Source organism: Etheostoma cragini, chromosome 21 (assembly GCF_013103735.1).
Source record: "Etheostoma cragini isolate CJK2018 chromosome 21, CSU_Ecrag_1.0, whole genome shotgun sequence".
In the NCBI taxonomy this organism is placed as follows: domain Eukaryota; kingdom Metazoa; phylum Chordata; class Actinopteri; order Perciformes; family Percidae; genus Etheostoma; species Etheostoma cragini.
In genome coordinates, this window is record NC_048427.1 from 19665536 (window position 1) to 19691800 (window position 26265).

A 26265-nucleotide genomic window follows, 5' to 3' on the forward strand; every position below is an offset into this window, starting at 1 on the left:
TGGAAAAAGGCTGCAATGAAACAAAGAGTGAAAAATTTAAAGGGGTCTGAATACTTTCCGTACCCACTGTATGTCTGAAATCAAGGACCTGTTGTTTCAAAAATGACTAAAATTGTCAGGTGGTAAATCTTTCACCATCATCACTGTAAACTGAAAGCATGAATGCCATCAATGAGTGACTGACATAAAAGAGTAAAATAAGCCCAATCTGAGTAAAATATAGAGAGGGGCTTTGATACAGAGGTGGGTTTAGGTTTGTTACTGCTGCTACTGTTAATGCTAATCAACATGTGGCAGCCTGCTCACACTACCACCACCCGCTATTATCAGATTTATTAATCATAAACCCTTCTGACAAGTTCTGAGAGGAATTAGGCTGGAAAAACACTCACTTTCTCTTTGAATGACAGACAGAAGTAGAATCAAAGAATGCTGCGAACATAGGACTGAGCGCTATTTTCTCTCTCAATCCGAACACAGAACTTGTTCTAATTTACCAACTTCACCACTCTCAAATCCACCCACCGTTGTTCAAAAACAAATCCTGAAGCTACATTCACTTCCCCATCTCTGCAGGAGGTGGTTATGCAAATTAGAGTCTCTGGAGTTGGCAAAAAGCTCATGGGAAACAACGCCCTAAAACAGAAGACTTTGTACCAAAAAGAAATGCTTCTGGGATGAAGTTTTAACGACAGCTTCTGTGGGACGTGTTAGGATAAACAATGTGGATGAAGGAAAAGAGAATTCTATGGCTTTGGCTGATGTTTTTTAACAGAGTTGAGTGTGTACCTGAGGCAGGGCTTGCATAACGGTGTCCAGCAAAGCTCTCATCCCCACCGCCATCTTCAAGAGCTTTAAAACTGTGGACACACACACAGAAAATGAAAAATTGACTTACCAGTATTAAGATTTGTTCAGTCTTACATAAGAGAACAGGGACTTGTGCCATCACGCCTTCTGTGAAATTGAAAGATGTAACATGTTCCTTACTTACGGACTAATTCCTTCCTGTAAGTGTAGTCCGAGATTTCCTATTGGTGTTACCCTTAAAATTACAATACACACATGAGAGTGCTAACAATCTTTCCTGTGTCTTGTCTAAAAGCGAACAAGCACATTCCCTAAAATGTATGCATATACATGGTAAATGTATGCATATGCTTAACTATTATGTATAAATCTTCTGGTCCTTGCATGATCCCATAAGTCTTTGTGCTGATACTGGACTGACTTGAACAGGCAGACTCAACAGTGCGAGTGTCTTCCTGCCGTTTTCACATAAGGGGGCCAGAAGCTGCCATGAACGTCACTACATTTTTGTTTTAATTCGTTGTCTTACTACCTTTGTTACTAGAGCGCGTATGGCCTATGATTTAGATACACTCTTCAACAATGGAGAAAGAAGCGCAGGGGCTGGATTCAACCTTCAACCTGCATTCTATCTGAATTCCTGGAGGGGGCGACACATGCGGTTGCAAAAGGAGGTTGTTTTCGGTAGAAGTCTTTGAGAAAATTACCCACTTCTCACTTGATTTATTACCTCAGTATTCCCTCACCCTTCCCTCTCATCTAAAATTGTAAAATCCGCAACCAGGACGGCTGCGCCCCTAACGGCAAACTCGACGACTCATAGCAGATCGATCATCCCAAACCAATGGGTGACGTCACACATGCTCTGTCCATTAATGCTAACAGTCTATGGTCCTGACCTGAGGAGTTGGCTCTTCCATGTTGGGCAATGCGCTTTTGGAGCGGTTGTTTTGTTTCCCCAAATGCACACGTCTGTGCATTCCTCAGTAAGACGTTTCCTAACCACGCTGGTAGTGTCAAAAACTGGGCTTGATTGACATCTCCAACACTGTCTTATTACTGTAGTTCTGTGGCATCTCCTAAGGTTGTCAGGTTTCAGACCGGATATCAAAGAGCTAAATAGCAGTGAAAAAAATATACACTAACAATTCAGACACGTCGAATCAAAGTTGTCAAACTCTAATTGCGAGAGTTGTGAAATCAGAGATTATAACTCTAACTTTAAAGATGTCATTTGTACATCTATATTGGAGAGGAAAGTTAAAATGTGATTACAATGGAGCCAGTGTGTAACAACACAGTGTGACCATGAGATACATGTTGATGCCTGATAAAAAGTGAGCCAACTATTGTACGACTTCCATGCTACTTCATTTATTACACATTCAGTAATCAGACAAAACAGATGAGCGTCCCTGCTGCCTGTCTCCTCTCCTCTCCCTCCTGTTTCCTCCCCTCCAACCTTCTCTTGTCTGTAATTACCTGGACACTAGTCAGCCCGAAGCACACTGGTAGTTTTGCCTTTCCCTTCCCAATATACTGTATATCTCTCCCACCCGCCGACATACCTTTCCTCTGTTCATCTATCTCCTGTTCATCCCCTCTTTTCCAACTTCTCATGATCTATTTTCAGGTCAGTGGTTGTTCATCATCCCTGCCTCCTTCTTTTATTCCTCCTCTCTCCTCTCATTTATTCCCTTCATACGTAGTCTCCGTTTCTTACAGCTTAGTTCACTTACTGTCACAACGTGTCTTGACTCTCGCCCACCCTTAGCTATCTTTCCTCACCCCTCCCATTTCTCAGTCTCTGTCTCTGTCTATATTTGAGCTCCCTGCTCCCTCTCAGTGCTGTGTTTGTCAGTTCGCTGTGTTCCAGAGATGTGGCTGGTTTAAAAGGCATCTTAAATGTACAGCACCAGAAAGGAAAAAGTGTGTACGCATGTGTGAGAGCATGTGTCAGGAAAGGGTTGTGATGGATGGATGGATGGATGGTCAAGTGGAAAGGCAGGGGGTGCATACCTCGTGCGATCCTCAGCACCCTCATGATACGGATGATGGTGGGGTTTATGGGCAGTGTGTTGCCATCAATCTCCTCCAGAGTGATGCCCATGATGGACAGCAGCACGATGGCCAGATCCAACTGGTTCCACCTACACACACACACACACACACACACACACTCTTTAACTTCAAAACAACTAACTTGCAATGACTTCCCAGAAGCCCACACTTCTAACTAGAGCCAAAATCAGTTCATTTCATGACTAGTCTACATGGTTTTGCACCTGACATTCTCAACACGCTTCACGCACGAAGGGCTACCAAAGTGTTGAAGTAAATGAGATCAATGCCAAGGCTTGGGACATCTGGAATGATTTTGTTCCATTTTGGATGTCGGAAAAAATAAGATTATGACTAGTGACAATTGGATTGCAGATATCTGAAATTGGACAACTTCCTAGTAAGAATTGTGATATCTAAAATGTTTGTTTTAGATAGAAAAAATGACATTGTGTATATGTGAAAGGTCTTTTTTCACTAGAAAGAATTGAATAATGGAGAAGTGCTGCAGGAGTGGTGTGACTAGTTTTTAGAAACTTTTTCCCGCTGTGACTGACAACTTGTCACTAGAACGCGATGTAACTGACAGGAATCCAAACAACAAGCTTTCTGCACCCTTTCGAGGTTACAGGAGTTAGTGTTTGACACACACACACACACACACACACACACACAGGGAACTTATCACATTGACTACAAATTTAAAGACAATTTTGTGAATGCATGGGAGTGTGCAGACTATTTCAGTGTTATGAGGCAGATAGAGCACTGGTATCATTTCACTTTAGAGACTGTTCTCCCCCAAAAAACGCTTCCATAGGTTATTTGTTCATGTTGCATTCCAAGTTATATTAACGCTTGCAGCGGCAGTGCCCTCTAGCAGCCACCCGTAATTATCACCCGTCGTTAGCATAACGTCGACCGCCATTCATTTTGACGTCACTGTGACAGCGAATAACTTAACATCTGAAGCGTGTAAAGACTCTATTTGTCCGTTGTTTATTTCTAAAGAAACACAACGATGTTTTAAAGGCTCCATTACCTTGTAGCTCACGTTAGGGCTCCGGAGCAGACGCTTTTGTAAAAATGGGATTGTGTCGTAACCACGCCACTTACTGATGCGTAGTCAACAAGGTACTGTAATTTGACATTAAAGTGTTTCCCAGCCCCTCGTCCATCAAAATCAATGTGCACTGAACAAAATGTTTGGAAAAAAATAAGTCGGTGAAGATTAGTGGTGGGGGGTCGTACTAATCAGGTTTGTCAACGTCCATGGGCAGTATTCAGAGTCCAATTCGTAGTTTATCCCCCACATCCTCATTTAGATCCCTAATCTGTAGTTTATCCCCCCCCCCCATCCTCATTTAGTTACTCAAAGTGTGTGAATCAACACAAGAAAAATCTAGTTAAAACCCAATGAGATTTAAGTAGACATGGGGCACTTGGCTTAGTGTCTTGTTTGTGTGTTCCTGTGTGTTTAGGTAATATCAAACTGGACCACTTCCAAATGCAAAAAGGATAATGGTCTACTCTGGCAAAGAGAATGGACATCATGGAGCCCAAAAACATGACGCCTCCACTAAGCTGTGTGTTTGTGTGTGTGTGTGTGTGTGTGTGTGTGTGCGTGTATTTACGTGCATGCATGTGTGTTCACACATGTGATGTGTGGTAGTATACATTTGTGCTGTTGTGATTGAGTTTGTTCATTATTGTGTGGTTTTCAGCGGGAAGCCAGGGATTTCAAAGCTATGAAATCATCTGAGGCAGCGTGTTTTATGGGTGTTTTACGAGGCCGTTTGTATTCATACAGGCCTCACTGGGAGCGGTCCACTGGAGCACCTTAGCAAAAGCTCATTTAAGCTCTCCGAATGCTGCCTCAGATTTTCCCCATGACTCACACAAGGTTAAAAAACGGTACCTTTAACCACCACTCTGTTACAGTGTCACGTCCACTCAAATGTCAAAACGCTAAACGGCGAGGCAAATGCTTATTCAGGATTCCTGTCCGATCGGTGTCGGAAATGTTTGACAAAGGTCACAACGTCACTTCGGGAACAATAGCGGTTAAATACTGACTTGTCCTTGAAGAAGCGTCGGAAGCCGAGGGCCACGAGCTTGAAGACCGACTCCAGAACAAAGATGAGGGTGAAGATGTAGTTACAGATGGTCAATGCCTTGTCCAGCTCCTGAGAATGTTAGAGAGAGACATTTTAAAAGTTTAAAAACGAAGGTACTTTTATACGGATACTTGTCCATTCTATGCAAATTTTAAGGTTCATACTTTTTTTTTTTTTTTTTACTAGAACATGTTTAAATGCTTTGATGTTCAGAAACACATTATTTTTCTCATACTGTCTGTCTGAATATACAGTACGTATATTAACCCTCTGTCTGAAAGGCTCCGTTTAAGCGCCTGTCTCTTTAAGCCCCCCTCCTGAAAAAAGCCAGTCTGCTTTGATTGGTCAACATTTCTGGGTCTTTCACATCTGAGCTCCCGAAGTCTCTGCACCGTCACCACAGCCGGGAATGACTGTAACGGCACTGTGGCGACGCGTTCTAACTATATATAATAGAGTTAGGACATCACAACTCCACAAAGGTTCCGACAACTCGTTTAAAGACACAGTGTCTGAATACAGGCTGTGTGCATTTTTCTGTGGATTGAGCCTTTTGATACTTTCACAGTATTTATATAGCACCTTGACCTGTTTTATAATACAAAAGACATGGACTTTCAAATTTTTGCAATGTGGGACCTTTAACAAGTCAGTTAACCTAACATTTAAATGGTCTGTTATCTTAGAACAGCAAGCTGTGGGTTTCACTGCCGCTCATTTAATGAAATGTCCTGAAGCTGCACTGAAAACTATGATGATGAAATGCTCACATGTTTTTCCATTGCTGTTATTTACACGTTTTTAAAAGAAAAAACAATTTTCAATGTGACCCACTTACACTAAACGGCTTGCTACGGTGAATATTCCTGCTGTCTATGTATGTATTTTGTCCTGCACTTTCAGTCTGCAGGGTCCTCTTCTCCAGAATTAGCCATTCCACTAATAGATCACTCACATCATCATCCACTCGTTCTTCCCTCATTCTGTATGCAAAGGCCATTCAAATTAAAGTGTCCATTTTTGCCTTTGGGGGAATTCACAGTGCCATCTGCATGTAAAAACTGACCTTCAGCAGCGAGCTGGGGAAAGAACTGGTGGTCAGCGGGGATTTCACTAAATCCTTACTGGTGGCAATTTACTGACTCGCAGCTAATTCCAGTTTGTGATACATCTCTTAACTCCACAATTATCTATTCTACCCCACAACCTATTCTACACCACAACCCTCTATAGACCTTCTGCTTTACCTAGAGGCATTCCAGTTTATTAACTGCATAACCATTTGTTACAATATAAATAAACTTGAGCTTTGAGTCACCGTTGTTGGATTCAAGTCCGAGTCAAGTCTTGAGCCCCCAGTATTCTAGTCCGAATACATGTCCGAGTCACCATTACCTGAGTTTGAGTCAGAGTAACGTCATGAGTCCAAGTTTAAAAAAGGGCAAATTGAGTTGGACTGGAGTCTGAATCCAGGACTGGAGTTCTTTCTCAATCATTACATATGAAAACAGTCAGAAACTTGAGAGTACTATTTCATGAATGCACAAGTTCGATTTCATAAATCCTTGAGTCTAAGTCCAAGGCATCAGGGCCCGAATCCAAGTCGAGTCATGAGTCTAGAGAATAGCAGATCCAGGACTCACGTACTCCATCACTGTTCTAATCTACCCAACAACCTTCTGTTCTCAAATAACCTTTTACTCTACCAAAAGTCCTATTCTTCCCCAGGATAATTCCACCATTTACTGTATCAACTTCATATATCTAACACCCTTACTAACATTCCCATCTACCATGCCATACTACCTCCTTATGTGCCTCATACATCCTCCAGTGTATTCTTCTCAAATCTTCTTCATTGGTTCCTCGCTCACTTATGCTGCGTCTCTTTGTCTTTTTAACTCTTGTGCAATTTCGCTTATCACCTTTTTTTTGGACTTCTACCTCGGAGTGGGTGGCCAACAATATGTTGAAGAGATATAAATACAAAATTCAAATATGATTGGATGACAAATCCCAGCTGGAACAGCTGCCTGGTGGGCTGTAAAGCCTAAGAATCCACAGCAGATCTTGGTGTGGATTCTTAGGATACATATGATTTGTATTACACATTACCTTTGGGTGTACCAGATGGGCGGAATTTGTGGTACCCTAGGGTTACCTTATATTTATACACTTTGAAGCATTATTTTGAACCTTTTTAATAAGTCTGTCTCTCTTTTATTGACTGTGAGGGATTATTAAATGTAATAATCTTATATTCATAGTTTTTTCCTCCCTTAAATAGTAATTTTGCCTTTCTTATCAGACTTTTACAATTCTTATTCTATTTTTATTTATTTTTTCTGGTGATCCTTTTCACACCCTTGTTTAAATAACTAGCATTGGTGTTCTGAAACGTTCATGTTTTATGATTATTGGCACAGGTTGAACATATGACACCATCTGAAGTCCCGGGAAGCCATAAACCTGGATTTCCAGGAAGATCCAAACCATTTTAAGGACCAATGCAGATACTGATAATTTTCAGAAATCCAATATTCTGTAGTTTCTTTAACCTGGTCATTTGTATGCCAAAATAAGGTAAAACATTTGCCAGAATTTAGCATTTTTACCTGAATTTAATTTGTGGCAACTTTGATTTTTTATTTTATTTTTAATTAGCCAACTGCATCACAAACGCTACTAGTTTCTTCTGTGAGTTATAAACAGAGACTGTATAAAGTAGGCGTTAAAGCGCTGCGATGCTCTCCCTTCCCTTCATTGACGCCTCTACGTTTACAGGCTTGTGGTGATGAGTAATGTGCTATAAATGCCAAAAATGAATCTATGTTTGGCACTGGCAATTTGTTTTGTTTTGTCATAGTTCAGGTGTGCGATAAACATTACACTTCGTGAGAAAAACATTGTGGCAGAGAATCGTGATATCAACTCTAAGTGAATCATATTTTTCCCCAAATCGTGCAGGCCTGGTTACACTCAGACACCGGACAGAATCAGTGGGTGGAGGACTGACGCCACGGCTGGCCCCTCTTAGTTGATTAGTTGACTAATCGTGGTCAATTAGTTCTTTTTTAATGCTTTTTCATGCTGAATGATGAGCAGTTGGGGGGTGTTTGGTGCCTTGCTCAACAACACTTAGGCAGTGGCCAAAGGGACTTAAACCAGTGACCCCCCCGGTTCCCAACACAACTCAAGTCTGGACTGAGCTACTGCCACCACATATGTGATTGCACATGAGTGACAATTAGAATTGATAAAGGGCAGGCGTGAACATTTGAAGGTCAGACCTGCGGCTGCTGGTAGTGCTCCATGGACATGGTGATGACGTTGAGCCCGATGATGATGGTGATGCACAGGTCCAGGTAGCGGCTGGTGCACATCTTGTGGATGAGCAGGCGAGTGGGGGAGTAATCCGAGTAGTAGGGCTTACTCTGAGCTTCTGTTGGAAGGGGGGAAGAAGTGGGGGTGGGATGGGGTGTAGGGAGGAGGGGTGGGGGGGAAGTGGCGTTCAAAAAGTGAGATAGGAGGTAATACACCGGGACACTGTACAGTAGACCTGCTCTGTGGAGGAACGGAACCTCCTTAGCTGCTTTAAAAGAAAAAAGAAGTGGTTAGGGAACGGCATCCGGTCACTCAAGATGGTCGACCCGCATTAAGGATAAGAGATATATAAAGAGAGATGTGAAGAGATTAAAAAGGGCAAAGCAGATGAGATCATGGACAGAGAGAAAGAGAGAGTCCAGCCGAGCCCTCGTGTGGTCTGCAGTCACGACTCATCAAATCAGATCTCCTCTCCTCCAATCAACAATATTAATAGTATTAACTCTGCCTGGAGGGAGTTTGATCTGAGATGAACTGCTTTGTGCATGTGTGTACGTGTGTGTGTGTGTGCATGGCAGTGGTGGAAGAAGTATTCAGATCCTTTACTCGTAAAAGTACTAATACCACCATGTAAAACTACTCTGTTACAAGTTAAACTCCTGCATTACTAAAATGTACTGAACGTATTAAAAGTAAAAGTACTCAGTGCAGATAGGAAACAGTTCTGTCAATAAATTAAGTGTTTGATTGGCTAATCATTTCTCCCGGACTTGTAAGATCTTAAATTGTTGGGTAATTTAATTTACAATTTAACACGATCTTTTATAAACTACATGTATTTATGTGTGTGCAACATCCTAATGGGTAAAGTAACAATTTTAAACAGATTAATGTTGTGGAGTAAAAAGTACAATACATCTCTCTGGAATGTAGCGGAGTAGAAGTACAAAGTGGCATGAAAAGATTAGACTCAAGTAAAGTATAAGTACGTCAAATTTGTACTTAAGTACAGTACTTGAGTGTACTTAGTTACATTCCACCACTGGTGCATGGGAGGAGGCTGCTGTCAGGATATTTCTCTCCCTCTGTCTTTTTGATTTCACTCTGCCTCCCCTTTTCCTCCTCTCTGCGAAAGAACATAAGGTGGGAGAAAAGTTCTTCCACACTCATCCATCACTTTGCACCTCACCTCTTTCCTCCATCCAGAGAGGACGGATGGATTGATGGATGGGCTGGGAGTTAGGGTGGGGAAGAGAGAGGAGAGAGGAAGCTTGCACTAATATCTCTCACCTTATCACGCCATCAGTGAAGTGGGGCTGTAGGTCAGACAGGAAAATGGATCGAAACACACACACACACACACATGCGTGTGCGTATCAATGTCCCAATGTCCCTTGGGTGTTGCGAGCTCTCCCTCTCTGCCCAATTAGCCCAGGTGTGCTGCTGCGGCTCCAGCTGTGCTGGAACGATTCCCACAAGTGTGTATGTGTGTGTGCAATTCATGGTGTGTGTCTAGTGGTTACCCTATCGTGCCTGAGAACAACCCCCCACCCCCCTCATAGATCAGGGAATAAGACAGGAGAACTGAGCCAGCAGAGTCCATTAACAGAATACCCATCCATCCCTGATGTTATCAGCAGCTTTTGGGATTGCAGTTCATCTCTTAAATGAAGCCCTATCTGGTGCACTGCCAATGGATCCAAAAAGTCTGGTGTAGTATTTCACCAACATATAGTTTTGTGATACTGGCACTCCCAGTCCCTCACCAATATCAGCTGCCCTGTAGACGCATGCTCAAGGTTAATTATTTTCATAAAAAAGAAAAAAGCCTGCAACCTACAAACAATGGATTCCCTCTCTCTGCTTATCAGTCACCATGATGTCTCCTTGACTAGACCTGCACTTGCTATTTATTGCACATTTATTCATTAAAAAACTATGATGTGTTCATGCACACATCCAAAAAGCATGTAAGGGTGTGGTCTGAGCTAGAGTTCCAAAAGTAGGGGGTGGGAAGTAGGGATGGGGCCATTGCCCCACTTATATAGAATTTATTCCCCTGGCCTCATTCGGCATCGCGGCTGATGTCTGTTTCTCACAAGCTCCCCAACCTGCACTACCTTGCACGCCAGCTGGATTCCCACGATATCACACGGACATCCATCTTGTCAGGCACCAGCCTAATGCGTTTGTGTCTGAACTACCAGCCTACCGCACCAATCAGCGTCCTGTGATGAGCTACTGGCAGCTAGGGCTGTGGTCTAGGTTAGGTTTGGGACAGCCGTTTATTCAAAACAACAATGGCGGACAGATGATTCATCCATTTACCTGCCAGGTATTTTTTTTTTAAGTAGCTGCCCTTTTCCAACAAGCTTCCAAAGACGGCTTCTTAGATGGTTCATGTGGGACATGCGCCACAGCAGAAGGCTTGTATCATGTGGATGCGCTGGCAGTGTTTTTTTGATTACTTAGAATTCCTCATGGGGGCGAATAAGAGAAGCAGAGTAGAAACAGGTGAATATTAAGAATTCAGACCTGTCAGAAACAAATGACTGAATGAGCATTGCATGTTGGAGGGTTGTTGATGTTTGGCAGAGGTTTGCACTGCTGCTGAGCTTCAAGTTAGTTATTCTGTTTGGTCATAGAACATGTGGGTCATTTTGGCTGAAAGCTAATTTTGCGCCTGCTGGAAATGATTGATATTGACAACAGGGGAGATGAACCTGACTGCTGGTGGCGGCGGCTGAGCCACAGGGCAGCTGGTGTTGGAGTTGGACTGCTCCCAAACTCCTACGGAGATGTGCGTGCCAGAGAGTGACAAATCCTGTGCTTGGTGTGGCTTTTTAAATGGATGCACTAAAGCAGGATGACATACTCAGTCACCTGCTTGCTCTTCTAACAACTAAGGTCCTGGAACTGTCTCTGTAGCAACACTTCCTCATTTTTTTTAACAAATGAGGCTATACATTTGTAGACGTTTCACCATGTGGGCCATAAAAAGACAGGGACAAAGCACGCTCATAGTATCTTGGGTATGTGTTTGAATGGGGACAGTTAGGTATAGCCCTTAATAAACCAACTTTCTTCATTCACTGGGAGTTCCTACTTACGAGATCGTCCATCATCTGCTGGATGAGCAAACATTATTTTTACGACGCTCTACTTACTGTTTGCAGGTGCACGGCGAGCCATACTCGCAGACAACAGCAGTCCCTTTGTTTCACCTCCTACTCTCTTAGCCCTCATTCATCTATATCTGTTGTTTTATACAACTTTTTCCTCTCCTAGCATGGCCTATCTGCTGTCCCATCTACAGCTCCATGCATTGAAATACAAAGCCAAGATAAAGAACAGAGTATAGTATGGTAAAGCTGAGGTGACTGTGCTAGAGTGGTTCACTTTCTCCCTTAAAGAAAAAAAAGTAATTTGAGGAAATAAGTAAGCATTGCCCTTATTATTATGGATGGGGCGAAGAGGGCAAGACCGAACAAGACATGAGGGACTAAGGGAGAAGAAGGGGAAGGAGAGAAACCGGCTAAAGCTCAAATATTCTGTAAAGGAGAGGAAAGGGAATGAAGTGAGGGAGGAAAAGGTGAAAGTTTAGGAGGCCAACTCACACTGCTGCCCCAGTTCTCCTGTTCTCACTTCCATGAAAAGAGTAGAGTTGCTTTAATGAGGAATGGAGGTGATGCTGCTCCCTGTTTGAGTCACACTGGCATTGGGACTTTTTTTAAATTTTGGAATCATATCCAGTGGAGTGGAAACGTATTCAGCTCCCACTTTTGCTCCTTGTCTTTTCACTGCCCTCCTTCACTGATGTGGTGGTCTCCTCTCTCCGTCTCTCTGACAGGAAGGAGGATGGGTGCAGAGGCACACACACTGCAAACCTCTCTTTAAAGAGACCTGCCAGAGACCTGCTCTCTACATTTCCATCCTCATTGACACCCATCCAGGACAATCATTTCATGGGGGGGGGGGGGGGGGGGGGGGGGGGGGGGGGGGGGGGGTATCTCATTATGTCAAATAACTTCATTTCTAGACTCTATAACAAAGGTATGTTGTGTTTTTGACACACAAGAATACATGTCGTCTTTCACAGGTGACACTCAAAAACAAGCAAGGCTGTCTGTGTTGGGCCAAAACGAATCTTTAAAAATACGTTGCACTCTATCTTCTTGGACACTTTTATGGTGAATGTCCACTGGATATTGCTGCGCCGCACCGCATCAAATCATCGTGGCTGCCGGAGATGATATGCAGCCATTGTAATCGGTGCTGGAGTAGTGGAGTTCATGTCGCGGAAGAAGTTAAGAGGAAAACACAAGACTTTCACCTAGGAAACAGGTGTTTGTGTCCCGGGACTACTACGGCTGCTGTTTTAATCCAAACCACAATTTCTATTCTAATCTTTATTAGTCGTTTTGGTAACAACACTCGTTGCCGCAGCCGGACAGTCACCCTTCAATGGCTAAACTCCATTGCAACGGCTGCTGAAACGGTGTAACCTCACGGTGCTCTGTGCCCACCTCAGCGTAACTATGTGGGGTTTTTGCTGCATTTAACTATAAAGACCTCCGTCATGTGGACGGTGGTCATGTGACTGGCCGGCGGTCGCCCTAATTTTGTAGGAAATCATACGAATGCTTTCATGACAATGCTTTGACTGGAATGCAACGCAGGCAGATCATGTGGACATTCGGTATTATACGTCTACTACTAATCCACAGACTGCAAAGAGATCTAAACCCCCCGTTGAAAATCAGTCCGACAGACAAGAAGGAAAAACTTTGTAAAGACATAAAGAATTCCCTGTCCAAAAACAACCCCGAGAGCCTAATTCCTCTTTTTTGCCTGAAAGTGTACTCACCTTCCCCTTCGTGGGCACCTACTCTCCACTCACCTACGGGTGAGGATGGTTTGGGCTGGGGATTCAGCCTGGGAGTTGCTTTTGGACGCGGCCACGCTCAAAAACATAATCCATACATTTCCGAGGTGGTCTTTGTTGGGAAATACAGACACAGTAAAGGGTCCTTGGTTTTGGGACCAATGAGTAGGAAAGGGCACAGCACTATGGGTGTACCGTGACCGTGAGGCTGAGCGCAGGTTGGGTTGAATTGGATGTGTCGAGAATGGATCTGGAACACGGTGGACCTACAGCTGTCCAGAATGCGGTGATCAAGTGATGGTGTCAACATTTGGGTCGTGACTTGGAAAGGGATGTTGTGCCAACTACTCCGATGTTAAAGGAGGCCTGGCCATGGGTCTCTAAAACAACACGAGACAATGCCACGACTTTGATTTATTGGTGCAATGGTTTCTGCTTTGCTGGATCTCCTCTGAATGTATTCGAAAGATCTATGCGGTGTGGTAGTTCCATCAAAGATTTACGGATAATTGGAAGATTGGGTGTGGATGGTTATGGCTGAAGGGAATGGATGACATGTAGGGACTTAAAAGTTTGGATCTCAGATGATAAAAAAGAATGGCTGGGTATGAAAGAGCAGGACACGGGCTGTAAAAGCTGCAGCAATGCACTTTAAAGGGTAAACGATCTAGGATGGAAATGAGTCAAATGTAAGTGAGAAACATTGACGTTTTCACACGTCTGAGGCGTTAGTTTGGTTGGATGCGGCAGCTGCTTTTATGCCCCTGTCCTTCGTGCTGAATGGCTCAGTAGTAAACCATGAGACTCAGTGTCTGCCGGGGACAGATGTGTGTCAATGTCAAGGGCTGGGTGTCCAAATTTGAAATCCAGCAAACACCGAGTCTAAAACAAACCAAACAATTGTCAACCAAAAACAGTTACTGAAAAACAATAAAAAAGAAGAAGATTAAACTGGAAATCCCGAATGCTCTGCTGCCGTGCGTAAAGATCAACCAGATACATAGAGAACACACACAATGGATAAAGAAGAGAAAAATTAATTCAACCGGGGGAGTAACAGAGAGGAGCAGCAGAGCAAATTGAGGAGTCCAGAGGAAAACAGGCAAAAGAAATAAGAAAACATGACATCATTCAAAATGACAGGGCATGGTAACACACACGCACGCACATAAGCACTCATCTGCACTCTTTAACACACACTGTGCTGGTTCATGTGGTAGACCGACACACCTCTTTCTGAGTCATACTTGAGCAGGACGGACCAATTGAAATGGAGGATTGAATGGTGAAGGCAAGCGATTGGACGGCATGAGTGGAGGGCGGAGCAACAAGGATAACAGTGATGACAAGGTACAGACCGATGGGAAGCTTTTTTACTGGTATCATGACGCCGTGATTTTTACCGTTCCTCCATTGGTTTCATATTGTTGTGTTCACATCCAGAGCAACGAGACCAACACAGACCCTGTCAACCATACACAACGGGCTAGAAAACCCCCTGAAAAGATGATCAATGTCTTAGTCTTCCGTGGAGGCTTCTCAATTGCCCAATGCCCGGAATTAGGATTCAGACCTGTTCTACCTCTCCATGCAAGATTGTCACTCTTAACAATATGCAAGGCTGTAAAACACTAAAATTAAATACATCCCTCTGTCAAATATAATCCTTCTAGTGTAGTTCCAAACCTGGGAATGGAACATAAGGCTGATTGTTCAGCCTTGATGGTCAGAAATGGGCTTTTGTTGAATGACTGAGTAAATACAGAGGACAACACACTGGATATCATTTAGACTATGAGTGTAAGAACAACACCGCAGCAACGGACACCCATCAAAAACTGATTCATCTTTTTGTGTCTCGTGTATGTTGGAAATTGATTGGGAAAAAAGGCAAAGAAACAGAAATGAGAGAGTGGAAAAGAAGGGATGGAAACCCTACAAGAGGCACAGAGCTGCGGCTTATGCATGGAAATCTGTTGAACTGGATTAATACTTCTCGCTCACATAACACCACACTTGCTGGTTTGGGCCAATTTTTGCTATGCGAGTATCACCGAGGAAAAAGAGGCGAAAATGAGTGACTGTTAATCGCTGTTGATCAGAGGTGAAGCCCATGAGAACCTGTAACTACTGCAGAGCCGATTGCAAAGGAGGTAGTCTTGTTATATTATGATATAATGCTTTTTTGATGATCAAATTAAAACCCTTAAAACACAACACATTGCTATATTTTATAACATTTTCAACAGCGACTGGCCCCGGACCGGAACAGACAAGCACTATGATACACTCACTCACTACTCCCGGCCAAAGGAGATTTCGGCCACTCACTGAAAACATCGCTGCGTCAGTACTTGTTCCGGTTGTTTGTTTGATGGAGGCGGGCGTGCCCAGCATCATGTACACAAACCCAAACAAAACTTCAACTACATCCCTGAAACAAACCGAGCCCTCAGGAGAGTAGTAACATGTTGCCTTCAATTAAACAGTACGTTGCATGTTACATTTCCAGTGTTAAGCAGCGAAAGCAAGCTCCATTTTTCCATTTTAGTTTCCACAGACGCTTCTTCTTCTTCTTAACCGGGAATCCCAACCGCGTTGCATTGTGGTGTTCGGGAGTGAAATGTAGGGCACATGCGTATGTACATTCAACTTTGCATTGCATTGTGAGTATTTCATAGTGGACTATATAGTACACACTATATGGGGAACACAGCTATTGCGATGACATGAATACTGTAATCCGTGCAACGATCGGGGCGTGTCGTGTCTAGCCTGATTTAATAACACACACAGCTCATCCGCTACTTCAGCGTTTGTACTGAAGTCGCATCCTTGGATGTACCACGCATGCACACTCCCACAAAAGTCCAGACAGGCTACAGGCTTTTGGGTTTTTGGGTTTAGGACCCCTGCATAGAGAACTCCCCTGCTTAGTAGAAATAAAGGACAATTCAAAGCCCGCCTCATGTGTCTTTCATCACTACACTGAGTGCAGCAGGGCAGAACAGCATTAGACTGTCCACTCCTCCACATTTCTGCAAATGAAATATTCATAGAGAAAGTTTCCAACATGAAACATTCATAGGGCGTGTTGTTAGGGCAGTTTTCTATCAAACTAACTATATCCTTTATGCTCTTTTACAGCAATTATTAATGTTACAACACTGCCATCGGGGGAAATTAATTAACTTTATTAATCATTTATTACTTTTGATTTTCCCTTTTCAGGCATGTCAACACCTTCCATCAGTTTCTGTTGTCACCCAGGCAGTAACCAGTCATAGATGGCTCCAGATTTATGGGTAAGGTGATATACTTAATGTCTCTGGGAGGAAAATCTGCTTCATTAGTTAGTTGCGTTTGATTTTAATATTATAATTAAGTATTGGTACACCCCCAGTGGCATTCCCCCAAGCAGTTGCGGTGATATGGCTTCCAGTTGCTGCCAACCCCCAAAAGTTATGAAAGATTCATCCAATTTAACGCTTCCCCTGGCACTGCTACCTATACCTTGTGGTATCAAACTTTTACACCCTGGAACTGCCTCTTTGAGACTTTTTGCCAAGGTACGTCACCGTCTCTCAATCCTTCTCTGTTCTCCTCTCCTCTGAGGTTTTTCCTTCCTCTCCCTAAAGGACTGCTGTTATTAATGACATCTCTACAACATAGGAACAGATGAAAGAAAGGGGGGCAATGTGAAACTTCCGTTAGATTCATCTCTGTTAGCTCTGACCCAGATCCAGCTATGGATTGGCACTGGCTGGCTTGTGTGTCTCATAATAGATGAAGTACAGCTCCTCATGAAATGTCAAGTTGCTTTGCCTATACCCACACCTATGTTTTGGGATATCTGCCTGTGTGTGGTTGGTGCTCAGGTCAAACAACGTGTAAGGAGATCATCCTATTATCCCTGTGATGTTGCTGACTGCCGGTCGCGTAGTGACAACAGAGATTAACAGCCCAACATATGAACACGCCTTTGTTACTGCCCCTCAAGGTGATGAGGATTTCTGAATCTACACGGAGAATACAACAGTGGCATTGTCCACATCAGCTGCTGACTCCATTACTGTACCTGCAGAGACGCAAGCTCACTTTCTGTGAATGGGGAACCATTATAGAAGCTAAAAGCCCTCCTCTGTTTTCTTACAGACTCTAAACCTGCCCTAGCTCAGATATACAGTAGAGGCTTACATTATGTGGCCGCTTAGCATATGAAAAGGATCAAAAGGTTTGAAAACTTCATAGTTAACCTGACCTGAATTTGGGATTAACAAAGTTTCAATAATGTATTTTTCAATCCTAAATATGAGATTGGAGTATTCTTATTAGGTTTAATACATAGACTTTATGTAAAGACGGAAGACTCGTCTCCCCTTCTTACAACTGTACACAAGTGAAGCCAAACTATCCCACGAGCGCTGCCATGTTGTAGTTTTGGAGCTAGAGCCCGCGTAGTAATGATCAGGTCCCTCATTAAGCCAAAACCACGTGGAAAGTGACCCTGATAGTAGCATGATACTTCTAGACGCTAGACTTTTTAAATGTTATCAGACTGAATGGATTCTGAGTGTACAAGTCATTTTATAGGGGAAGGGATGCTCCAAAAAATATATACACTCATTTACAGGTGTCTCTTTTGACATGTAAGAATAGTCTGGGAGGGCATCAGGAGACAGGCCTGGAGTTGCAATTCCACTGGTTGGCCACTATGTTCAATTAGTTTTAAAGCCAATTCCTGGTGGCCCTCTGCTCCCCTGCCTTTGCTGGTGTAATGCAAAGTTTCTTAGCGTGTTACTGCCACTCGTTGTTAATCAGCAGAATACCATGAAACAAGATGCAGGAATGTGTATGGTGCCACCCAAGTGCTTAATTGAGTGCACAATACAGACAAAGCGGGGAGCCACTCTTAAAAACACTATATAGTTCAACTAGTGCTCAACAACATTACAAGGTAGCTTTAAGGTGTTTGATTGGTATGTTAATAGTCAAAATCCACAGTGTTCCACTTTTGGTATTGCTCTCGTTCTGCCCAAAATTCCGCCGAATGTCTCTTTTTTTCGGTCCGTTGTTGGTCTTAGCATTTAAAACTCTGGTGGATTTCTGAGGACTATGGCTACCTGCTCCTCAGGTCTCTGCAGGGTAAATCCAGACAGCTAGCTAGACTATCTGTCCAATCTGAGTTTTCTTTTGCACGATTAAAACAACTTTTCAACTTACACGTTACACCAAAACACATTCCTTACTGAGACTATTTTGCAGCGGCACCGTGGTTCCGTCTGGCGCTTAGCACCGCCCAAGACGTTTGTGATTGGTTTCAAAAAATACCAATTAACAAGAGCATGTTTTTCCACCATCCCTGAATGTTATGTGGACCAACCAGACCCTCCTCCACAGCGTTGTGGAGGAGGCTCTGGCAAAGCGAGACTAGTATGCTGATCGATTGCTTTTGCAGTTTCCCCACTTTCCAGGAGGTACAGTAATGGTAGAAAGGAGTAAATCACCTCCTTATTTATTGTGTAGTATATGGTGAGTTTTTTTTTAACAATACTCTGTGAAGTTGGATTATTTGTAGTGCAAGTAAAGTTTTTCAAACTGGGTTCCAAGTTTGTGATTGTTTCATGAACAAAGACACACTCGCACGACTCCTACATGAAAGGTAGCAATGTGCCAGTAAATTCCAGAAAGAAAAAGACAAACGGTGTAGGTCTGAAAGTCTTCCAAAAATGAGTCTCTGCACAAGTTTTATGAAGAAGAAATGCATTTGGCAAACTTATTTGGTCTCACAAAAATACAAAATGCGTTTTAGTGAGAAATGGAGAATGTAAATGTAACCTTGTTTGTTTATTTAAAAACCGCCACAGGGCACATTTAAGGTCGTGCTTTCATTGCCGTCCCTGGCTGTGTGCAGCTAGCTCGGTAACATACAGAAACCATGAGTGGAAAAGCAGCAGGGAGGAGCTGCTGCTGGACTCTGAGTGGGAGGCAGATTCCTCAACAAGCTATAGGAATCACTGAGAGTTCACTACGTGCTGCACTTAGAAAATATATTAGTACAACAGATGTGTCTTAAGTATTTTTGCCTGGCAACACTGGCAATCAGCGCTTAAATTATGACTTTTCAAAGCAACATACAGCCACCAACAAAAGGGGGGGAAGAGGTTGTGGGAAGGTTATATAATTCAAGGGTGTTGTAATTCCAGTTTTCATCGGGGCTTTGTATCCTGTTTTCTGTTATTGTTTGTGTTTATTCCCTGATCTGGTGCATGTGTCTTGTTCTTCCCCGGTCTTGTGTTGTTGGTCCTGTCTTGTGTTCCCTTCAGTACCTCTATATTCTGTTTCCTGTTTTATTTTGAAGTCTGTTTTTTGTCTCATCTTGCGTCTACCTTTACTTCCTGTGTCTTCCCGCTCTTGTGATTACCTGATGTTTTCCACCTGATTCCCTGCCCTCTTGTCACCTGCCTCTCGTTACCTCATTACCTTGTGTATTTAATGTCTGTGCTTCCCTCATCTCTTGTCAGATCCTTCTGTATTGTCTACTTGTCAAGTCTGCATGCTTCTTGTGAGTTTTTCCCTGCACTAGTCACCCTGTTTTGCCTCGCCTCCCCCCGGACCTGTTTTTGGTTTCACGGAACTTGAGAATTTTGTTATTCTGGGACTTGACCTGCGTTCTCTCCCTTGGACCTTTGTTTGTTCAATTTAGGTGCTCCTGCCTGCCTCCCCGTGCTAAACTTTTCGGTCCTCATTCCTGCCTCACCATCACAAAGGGCAGCTGTCATAAAAATATCAAACCAGGGAATGTATAGATGAGATGTTGCCACTTCCTCCCACTGTACAAAAGTGAAACATAAACATAGAATCTGCACAGTTGTGAAAAGGAGGTGGAGCTGCGGTATTAAAGTCCGGCCCATGTACCCACCTGACCAATCGTGAGAAAATAACCGCTGTCAATCATCATGTAACCCTGTTTTTATGGGCTAAAAATAACGAATAAATACCAAACTTACCAGAAAAAAAGAACACTTGGACAAACATCAGCGTGATGCAAACTAGCTAAAAGTAATTGACGTGTGCTTTTGATTTTTTTAGTTTGGCCCATGTCCCATCTGCTAACATTGAAGGGGCGGGGTTTATGACCTACAGCCAGCCACCAGTGAATGATGGACATGTTTTGGCTTGACTTATACAGTCTATGCATCAACCCCTGAATCCAACACACAACATAAACTACCACATCAATATACAGTAAATGTGGAAGGCTACATCTTTGTATGTGTTTGCAGCATTCAAGGTGTGTGCCTTATTTTGTGCAAGCACACACATTCCTTGATAACATGACTGGTTGGGGTGAGATGTGAGATGTGTTACTGTATAAGAGAGTGAATTCATGTGATCTAGCCAGAGCAGGGCTACAGTGTAGTCGAGGGCCATCTGTTAAATTGGCAAAGCCACAATTTTCTGACTGACTTCTTACACACACACACACACACACATCATTACTATGATAATGTGGACCTCCTCAAATACCAATGTTCTGGAGTACATAGACACCACCAATGTGTCACTGCTCTACTACTTACTCACTGCAGTCCAGCTTTTATGTTAAAGTCAATACAAAGTAACATCTTGAATAGTGTTGCATTGGTCTGGCGAGTCTACACAGCACTCCTGGATTGGAGAAAACTGTGCTCTGGTTTATTGGCATTTCTTTAAACCAATCCCAAACAGTGCCAGCCAGTGCAACTGCGCCTCTGCAAAATAGCCTCCGGAAGGAACTCGTTTTGGTGGAACGTGTGTACGTTCAAAGGTTGTTTCAGTCGTGCAACAGAAAACTCCGATTGGACAGATAGTCTAGCTAGCTGCAGAGATCTAAGGAGCAGTTAACTAAGTCCTTTTAAATCCACTGGAGAGCACCAATACAAAGGGAAACTGAAGGTGACGGACATCCGACCAAAATGGAAGACAATGGGTGGAATTTCCGGCGGCACCTGAACAATCCCGGAGGTGGAACGTCGTTGATATAGACTACATCATGAGCAAAGTTATTCGTTTTTTTAACCCTGTCTCCTAGAAATTATGTTTATAGGACATCATGCTTGTGGAGGCTAATGTTCAGTGGTTAAGACAAGTCCCTTGCCAACATAACTAACATAGTTATAAAGTATTTTGGGCCCTATTATAAAAGCATAATATACCACATTTCAACATTAAATTGTCTAAAAATACTGCATATATTTTTGGAGAGTTAAAATGTTCAAACTTAAAGAAATTCCAGGTTACGGTCTGTTCCATTTGGACGCGTGCCAATGGCGTCTTACCGCATACTGTATACATGCCAAAACATGACACAAGTAAAAATGTAACATTAAATCTGACTGACTCATGTGAGATAGGTCTTCATTGGAAACGGTGGTTCTTTAACAATGAAGACGACAACTCCCATCAGCCCACGACCCAAGCTACTTCACAACGTCCTCAAAGTCAGCCGTTTCGTTTCGAGCGGCCGGAATTACACTCGTTTAGATGGTAGATTTATGGGTCCGAGGGCATCTGCTATATTGGTTCATGGATAACTGAAGTTAATAACTACACTAAGTAGTTGCTCTGAAATAGCTGAACACATAAAGATTTCAGGAAATAATTTTGTTGTTGGGATTGTCGGGTGACAATGAAAATTCATAATGTTTATATGTATGTCTGCATCACTCCAATGCTTCTTCAGTTTTAATTCTACTCCATGTCATGTTGGGAATTGCCACAACACATCGCAAAATGTGATGCGGCAACATACAGATGGGGATTTGTCCTTAGATTCTTACAATTATTTTAGAATGAACAGTTTTCAATTAAACAAAAAGAATTTCCCAGAGTAACAAATAAGGTGAGTCACCAATATTATTCATAGGTTACTATCCTTGCTGAAGCCTTGTCTTATGAATCTAATTTATAAATCTTCAATGCGAGCTGTAAAAAAGCTTGCATAGGGTTATGTAGAGTTTCGGAGTGGTACACTTCTGACGAACTGCCCCTACCTATATTGCTGCACACAACAGCCAACAGCCTATAGACTAACGCAGAACCGCTGAGAGCATCATTACCCTGATACAAGCTGCTGTCTGTCAAAATATCCAGCATGCCATCTCTCTGATAGCTTACTGAGAGGTGGGGGTGGGGGGGCAATTTGGAGCATATATCATGTGCAGTGTACTATAGCTTCTCCTGAGGTGTCTGTCACAAGCAGCTGACTCTGAGTGCAGAATGCCTGGCCCAACACAACAAGTCGACTCACACAGGGAGACTCTTCCCATTAACCCTGCGGGGAACTGGGCCGTCCTGTGTGCGTGTGGGATTCAGAGCTGTTTTTTTTTTTTAACAAGTCTTCATGAGCATAATCCAAGCCAGGAGTGTTTCAGGTCCCTGCAGGTGACATTTAAAGTGACACCATTTAAAATTGGAAAGTAATGAGCTGCATTTTCGCTACATATGTGCCTGGACCGAACCATGTGACATCATTGTCAAGGTTTGGTGTTTTTTTATATAGTTTGTCCCTTTGATTGTATTATTTTTTGGTCTTGTATATGTTTTAGTCCTTGGTTGCTTCCTTGTCTTGTTTAGTTGTGGTTTCTGTCTCGTGGTTCCTGTGAGTGTGTGTGTTACGTTTATGGTGTTCCATGTTAGAATGTGTCTTCTACCCGGTTGTTCTTTGGGTTTCTGCCAGTTCCTGTGTTTGGATTTTGCCTGCTGTTACAGGCCACCTTTTGTTTTATGGATTTGGTTATTATTTGATTAAATCCTCAAACCACATTCCCGTCTGTCACTTCCTTTGGGTCTACAACTCCAGGCACAACGTAGCACTATTCTATTGCAGATGAAACTAGCAAAACGGTGGTTTGCCATGCTAGTGGCGTGGCTGCAGGAAAGGTATTGTCTGTCTGTCGACTGGCCAGTTAGCCATTCAACGATTGGATGGATTGTCCAAGTCAGTTCTCGTCATCATTTTTGCGACTTGCTTTTGACTCAAGTCCACGTCTCAAGTCCACAACTCTGGTGTGATTTCATGTGTCTCTAATCTTTGCATGACTACAGTTCCGGTTACACTTTGATCCGACTTGTCAGTTAGTGTGTTTGTGTACCTACCACCTCTCCCCTCCCCCCTTGTGTGTCTCTCTGCCTTTGTCCATCCTCAGTCAAAATCATAATGTGCCTCCTCCATCTCCTTTCCCCTCTTTGTCCCTGTCCTCCATCTAGCCTCTCGAAAAAGCTTCTCCAGTGCAGGGCAAGCTAAAGATAAGAGTCCACACAAAAACACACACACACACACACAAATGCATGTGTTGACCATCCTAACACAAATACACTAGTAACACACTGTGTGGACGCTGTATTTTTTGCGTGTGTTTGGTGTTGTTTGCACTACTGTAATTAACCTTTAGGTCAAAATAGCAAAATATTGCAAGCGTTTGTGAAATGCCGCATAGGATCAACAAAGGGGTGTGAGGGTCCTGGTTGCCTCTCAGACAGCCATCCAGACTGAGAGGAGAGCTGCTCCTGCATAATTTACAAGAGAAACACACACACACACAGACACAGACACACACACACACACACACACACACAAATCCAATCTAGCACGGTCAAGTACCTACCAGGAATGTGCCCCTAGTTAACAGACTTGCACCTGGAAAGTTGCAGTATGTGCAACCAAAGACAAAACCATACATTGGAATAATGAGACACATAAATGTTGCAGAGTGAGGGTGGGGGTCGTTTTTATCTAACACACCTATCATACTAAAAACTTAATCGGATTGCCATGGACACAGGTTGCAACAATTGGACCAGATGTGCCAGCAAACCAGTCGAGTCATAGTCAGACCTGGGATGACCTTTACGCTGAAGAAGAGCCAACCGCTGTTACCAAAGCTGCGGTTATTTTGCTTAATAACAACATGTGCCACTGTGACCTTTACACAGTGTGCTGTAGTGGAGATACATTCATGTAGTCTTGCCAGAGCCTCAACTCTATTCTCCAGAGTCTACTTTGTACAGAAATAGAAATCAGAATCAAGTATCCAACAATCACATCGTGTAATCACAACCGATAACGCCCAGTCCATTGGTTGATAACGCTCGAAGCAGGTGGTTTAGAACCAAAATAGATATTTGGACTGGATGATGGAGCTAGATGAAAAGTGAAGGGAGTCAAAGTCTAAGTCGAGCTGGTGGTGAGTAAACTGTAATGGATGTTTACAAAAGACAGTTTAGGTAATCATTTTACATTATGCCCTTTATTCAAATGAGGAGCCTTTCTGATCATCCGATTGCTTGTGATTCTTGCCTGTCTGACGTGCTATGTAAAATTACATTACCAATAGGAATGACGGCCAAAGCTGTAATAATAGGGTCCACGTTTGTGGTGCCATCTTGGATAAAACAAAATCTCTCTTGGGCTAACATTCTTTAAAACCATTCTGTCTTAGCCCTCTTTCTAAGCCTTTTAAGAGCCAAAGCTGTGGTGATTGCAGCTGAAAATATCACTTGTAGTTAGATAGTGTAACAAAGTGTGTTAGTTAGGGCTGCACAACATATATATATATATATATATATATATATATATATATATATATATATATATATATATATATATATATATATATATATATATCTATATATATATATATATATATATATCTATATATATATCTATATATATCTATTTTTTTTTTATCGCCATCGCAATTTCAATCTTGCCATATACACAGGCTGCTACATATCGCAAAAGACACTCCGACATTTTTTGGGTAAGAAACTATCACTAGACAACTGCACTTTAAAACATAACTGTGATCCTATTCCAGCTGTGTTGTTTGTTGTTCATTTCGTTCAACACACAAAAAAAAATGGCAATGATTCCGTTTTTTTGTTTTAAATTCAACAAGCAATTCGTTGGATCAGAACAGAATACTGAAATGAAGAACTGAGATCACTTATAGAATATTTGTTTATTAATCACAAGTAATATTGCTAGTGCAAACTCAACGTTATTGCATATCTCCTTCATATCCTCCATCCCTACATCTGATGAACTAGAAATAGACAGCTTTCTAACAAAGATTCCTAAGCAAATCAAGCTTGGAGCCAAAGCTGTGGAGATTGCAGCTAAAACAACTAGTTAGATCCTCTGACGGAGTTTGTTACCGTTTAATTAACTGTGGTCACATTTGCATATTTTGGCAAAGGGTGTCTTAAATTAAGCTTTTAAGTTGAGCACTGACTCAAAGAGAAATGGAATGCTGTTGATTGAATTCCTGTGGTTCAGTGCCCTTTAATGGAGGCCAGTGACCTTTACTAGAGGATGTTATAAAAGAATGTTAGCAAGGGAGAGAATTAGTTTCATCCAAGATGGGACAGCTTGTACAACCTGATCTAGCTCTCTAATCTCTCTGATTTATTGTGACACATGAGAGAGAGAAGCACATGTTAGTCAAATTCATAGGATTATTCTGAGTAATCAAAACTTGAGCCCTGTTATTACAGCTTTGGACATCACTCCTAGTGGTAAAATTGGTAGTTTTACTTGGATAAGTCAGACGGGCAAGAAACAAAGCAGTCAGATTCCTTATTTGATAGAGAAAACCAAGGCAACAGGTTGTAAAACGTCCATTACCGTTTACACACCCTACTGGCTCAACTTTGTCCTACATAGGGATATAACGGCATGCAAATTGAACCTCAATGCCTTCAGCAGCATCTTGTTTCCTGCACGTTCCGCAGACAAGATAACTTTCTTCAATCAACTGTCCTTTGGCATTCTTATAATAACCAAAATATGCCCATGCTTCAGACTTGGTCCTCATAGCGGGCTGTTAAATGTCCTGAGTGCTCCTCCGTCATTAAAGCAGGTCAAAGGTTCAAGAACCCACTGTTGCTTAGTTACATGTTCATGCACATGTTTAATAGCACTTGAACTCTTGTAGCTCTCCGCCAGACTGTAAATATTAATCAACAGTGCATCAGAAAGACAGAAGGACGGACAGAGTGTGACACACACACACACACACACAC

The 26265-nt window shown here is 42.6% G+C and overlaps 1 protein-coding gene across 5 annotated transcripts in view; it reads right to left on the minus strand.

The window, feature by feature from the left end:
• cacna1g (calcium channel, voltage-dependent, T type, alpha 1G subunit) overlaps nt 1-26265 on the minus strand; it is a 303353-nt gene that overhangs the window by 28788 nt on the left and 248300 nt on the right. For 4 of the 5 annotated variants that reach the window (XR_004655140.1, XR_004655138.1, XM_034861286.1 and 1 more), the window contains 4 exons: nt 8279-8430; nt 4948-5057; nt 2830-2960; nt 790-860 (listed from right to left, as the gene is read on the minus strand). Coding sequence is in view for 2 of the 5 variants with exons in the window: in XM_034861286.1 (XP_034717177.1) it covers nt 790-860; nt 2830-2960; nt 4948-5057; nt 8279-8430 (464 nt within the window). In the remaining 3 variants the exon portion in view is untranslated. The remainder of the gene's footprint in view (nt 1-789; nt 861-2829; nt 2961-4947; nt 5058-8278; nt 8431-26265) is intronic. The other variant, XR_004655139.1, reaches the window with a different exon arrangement.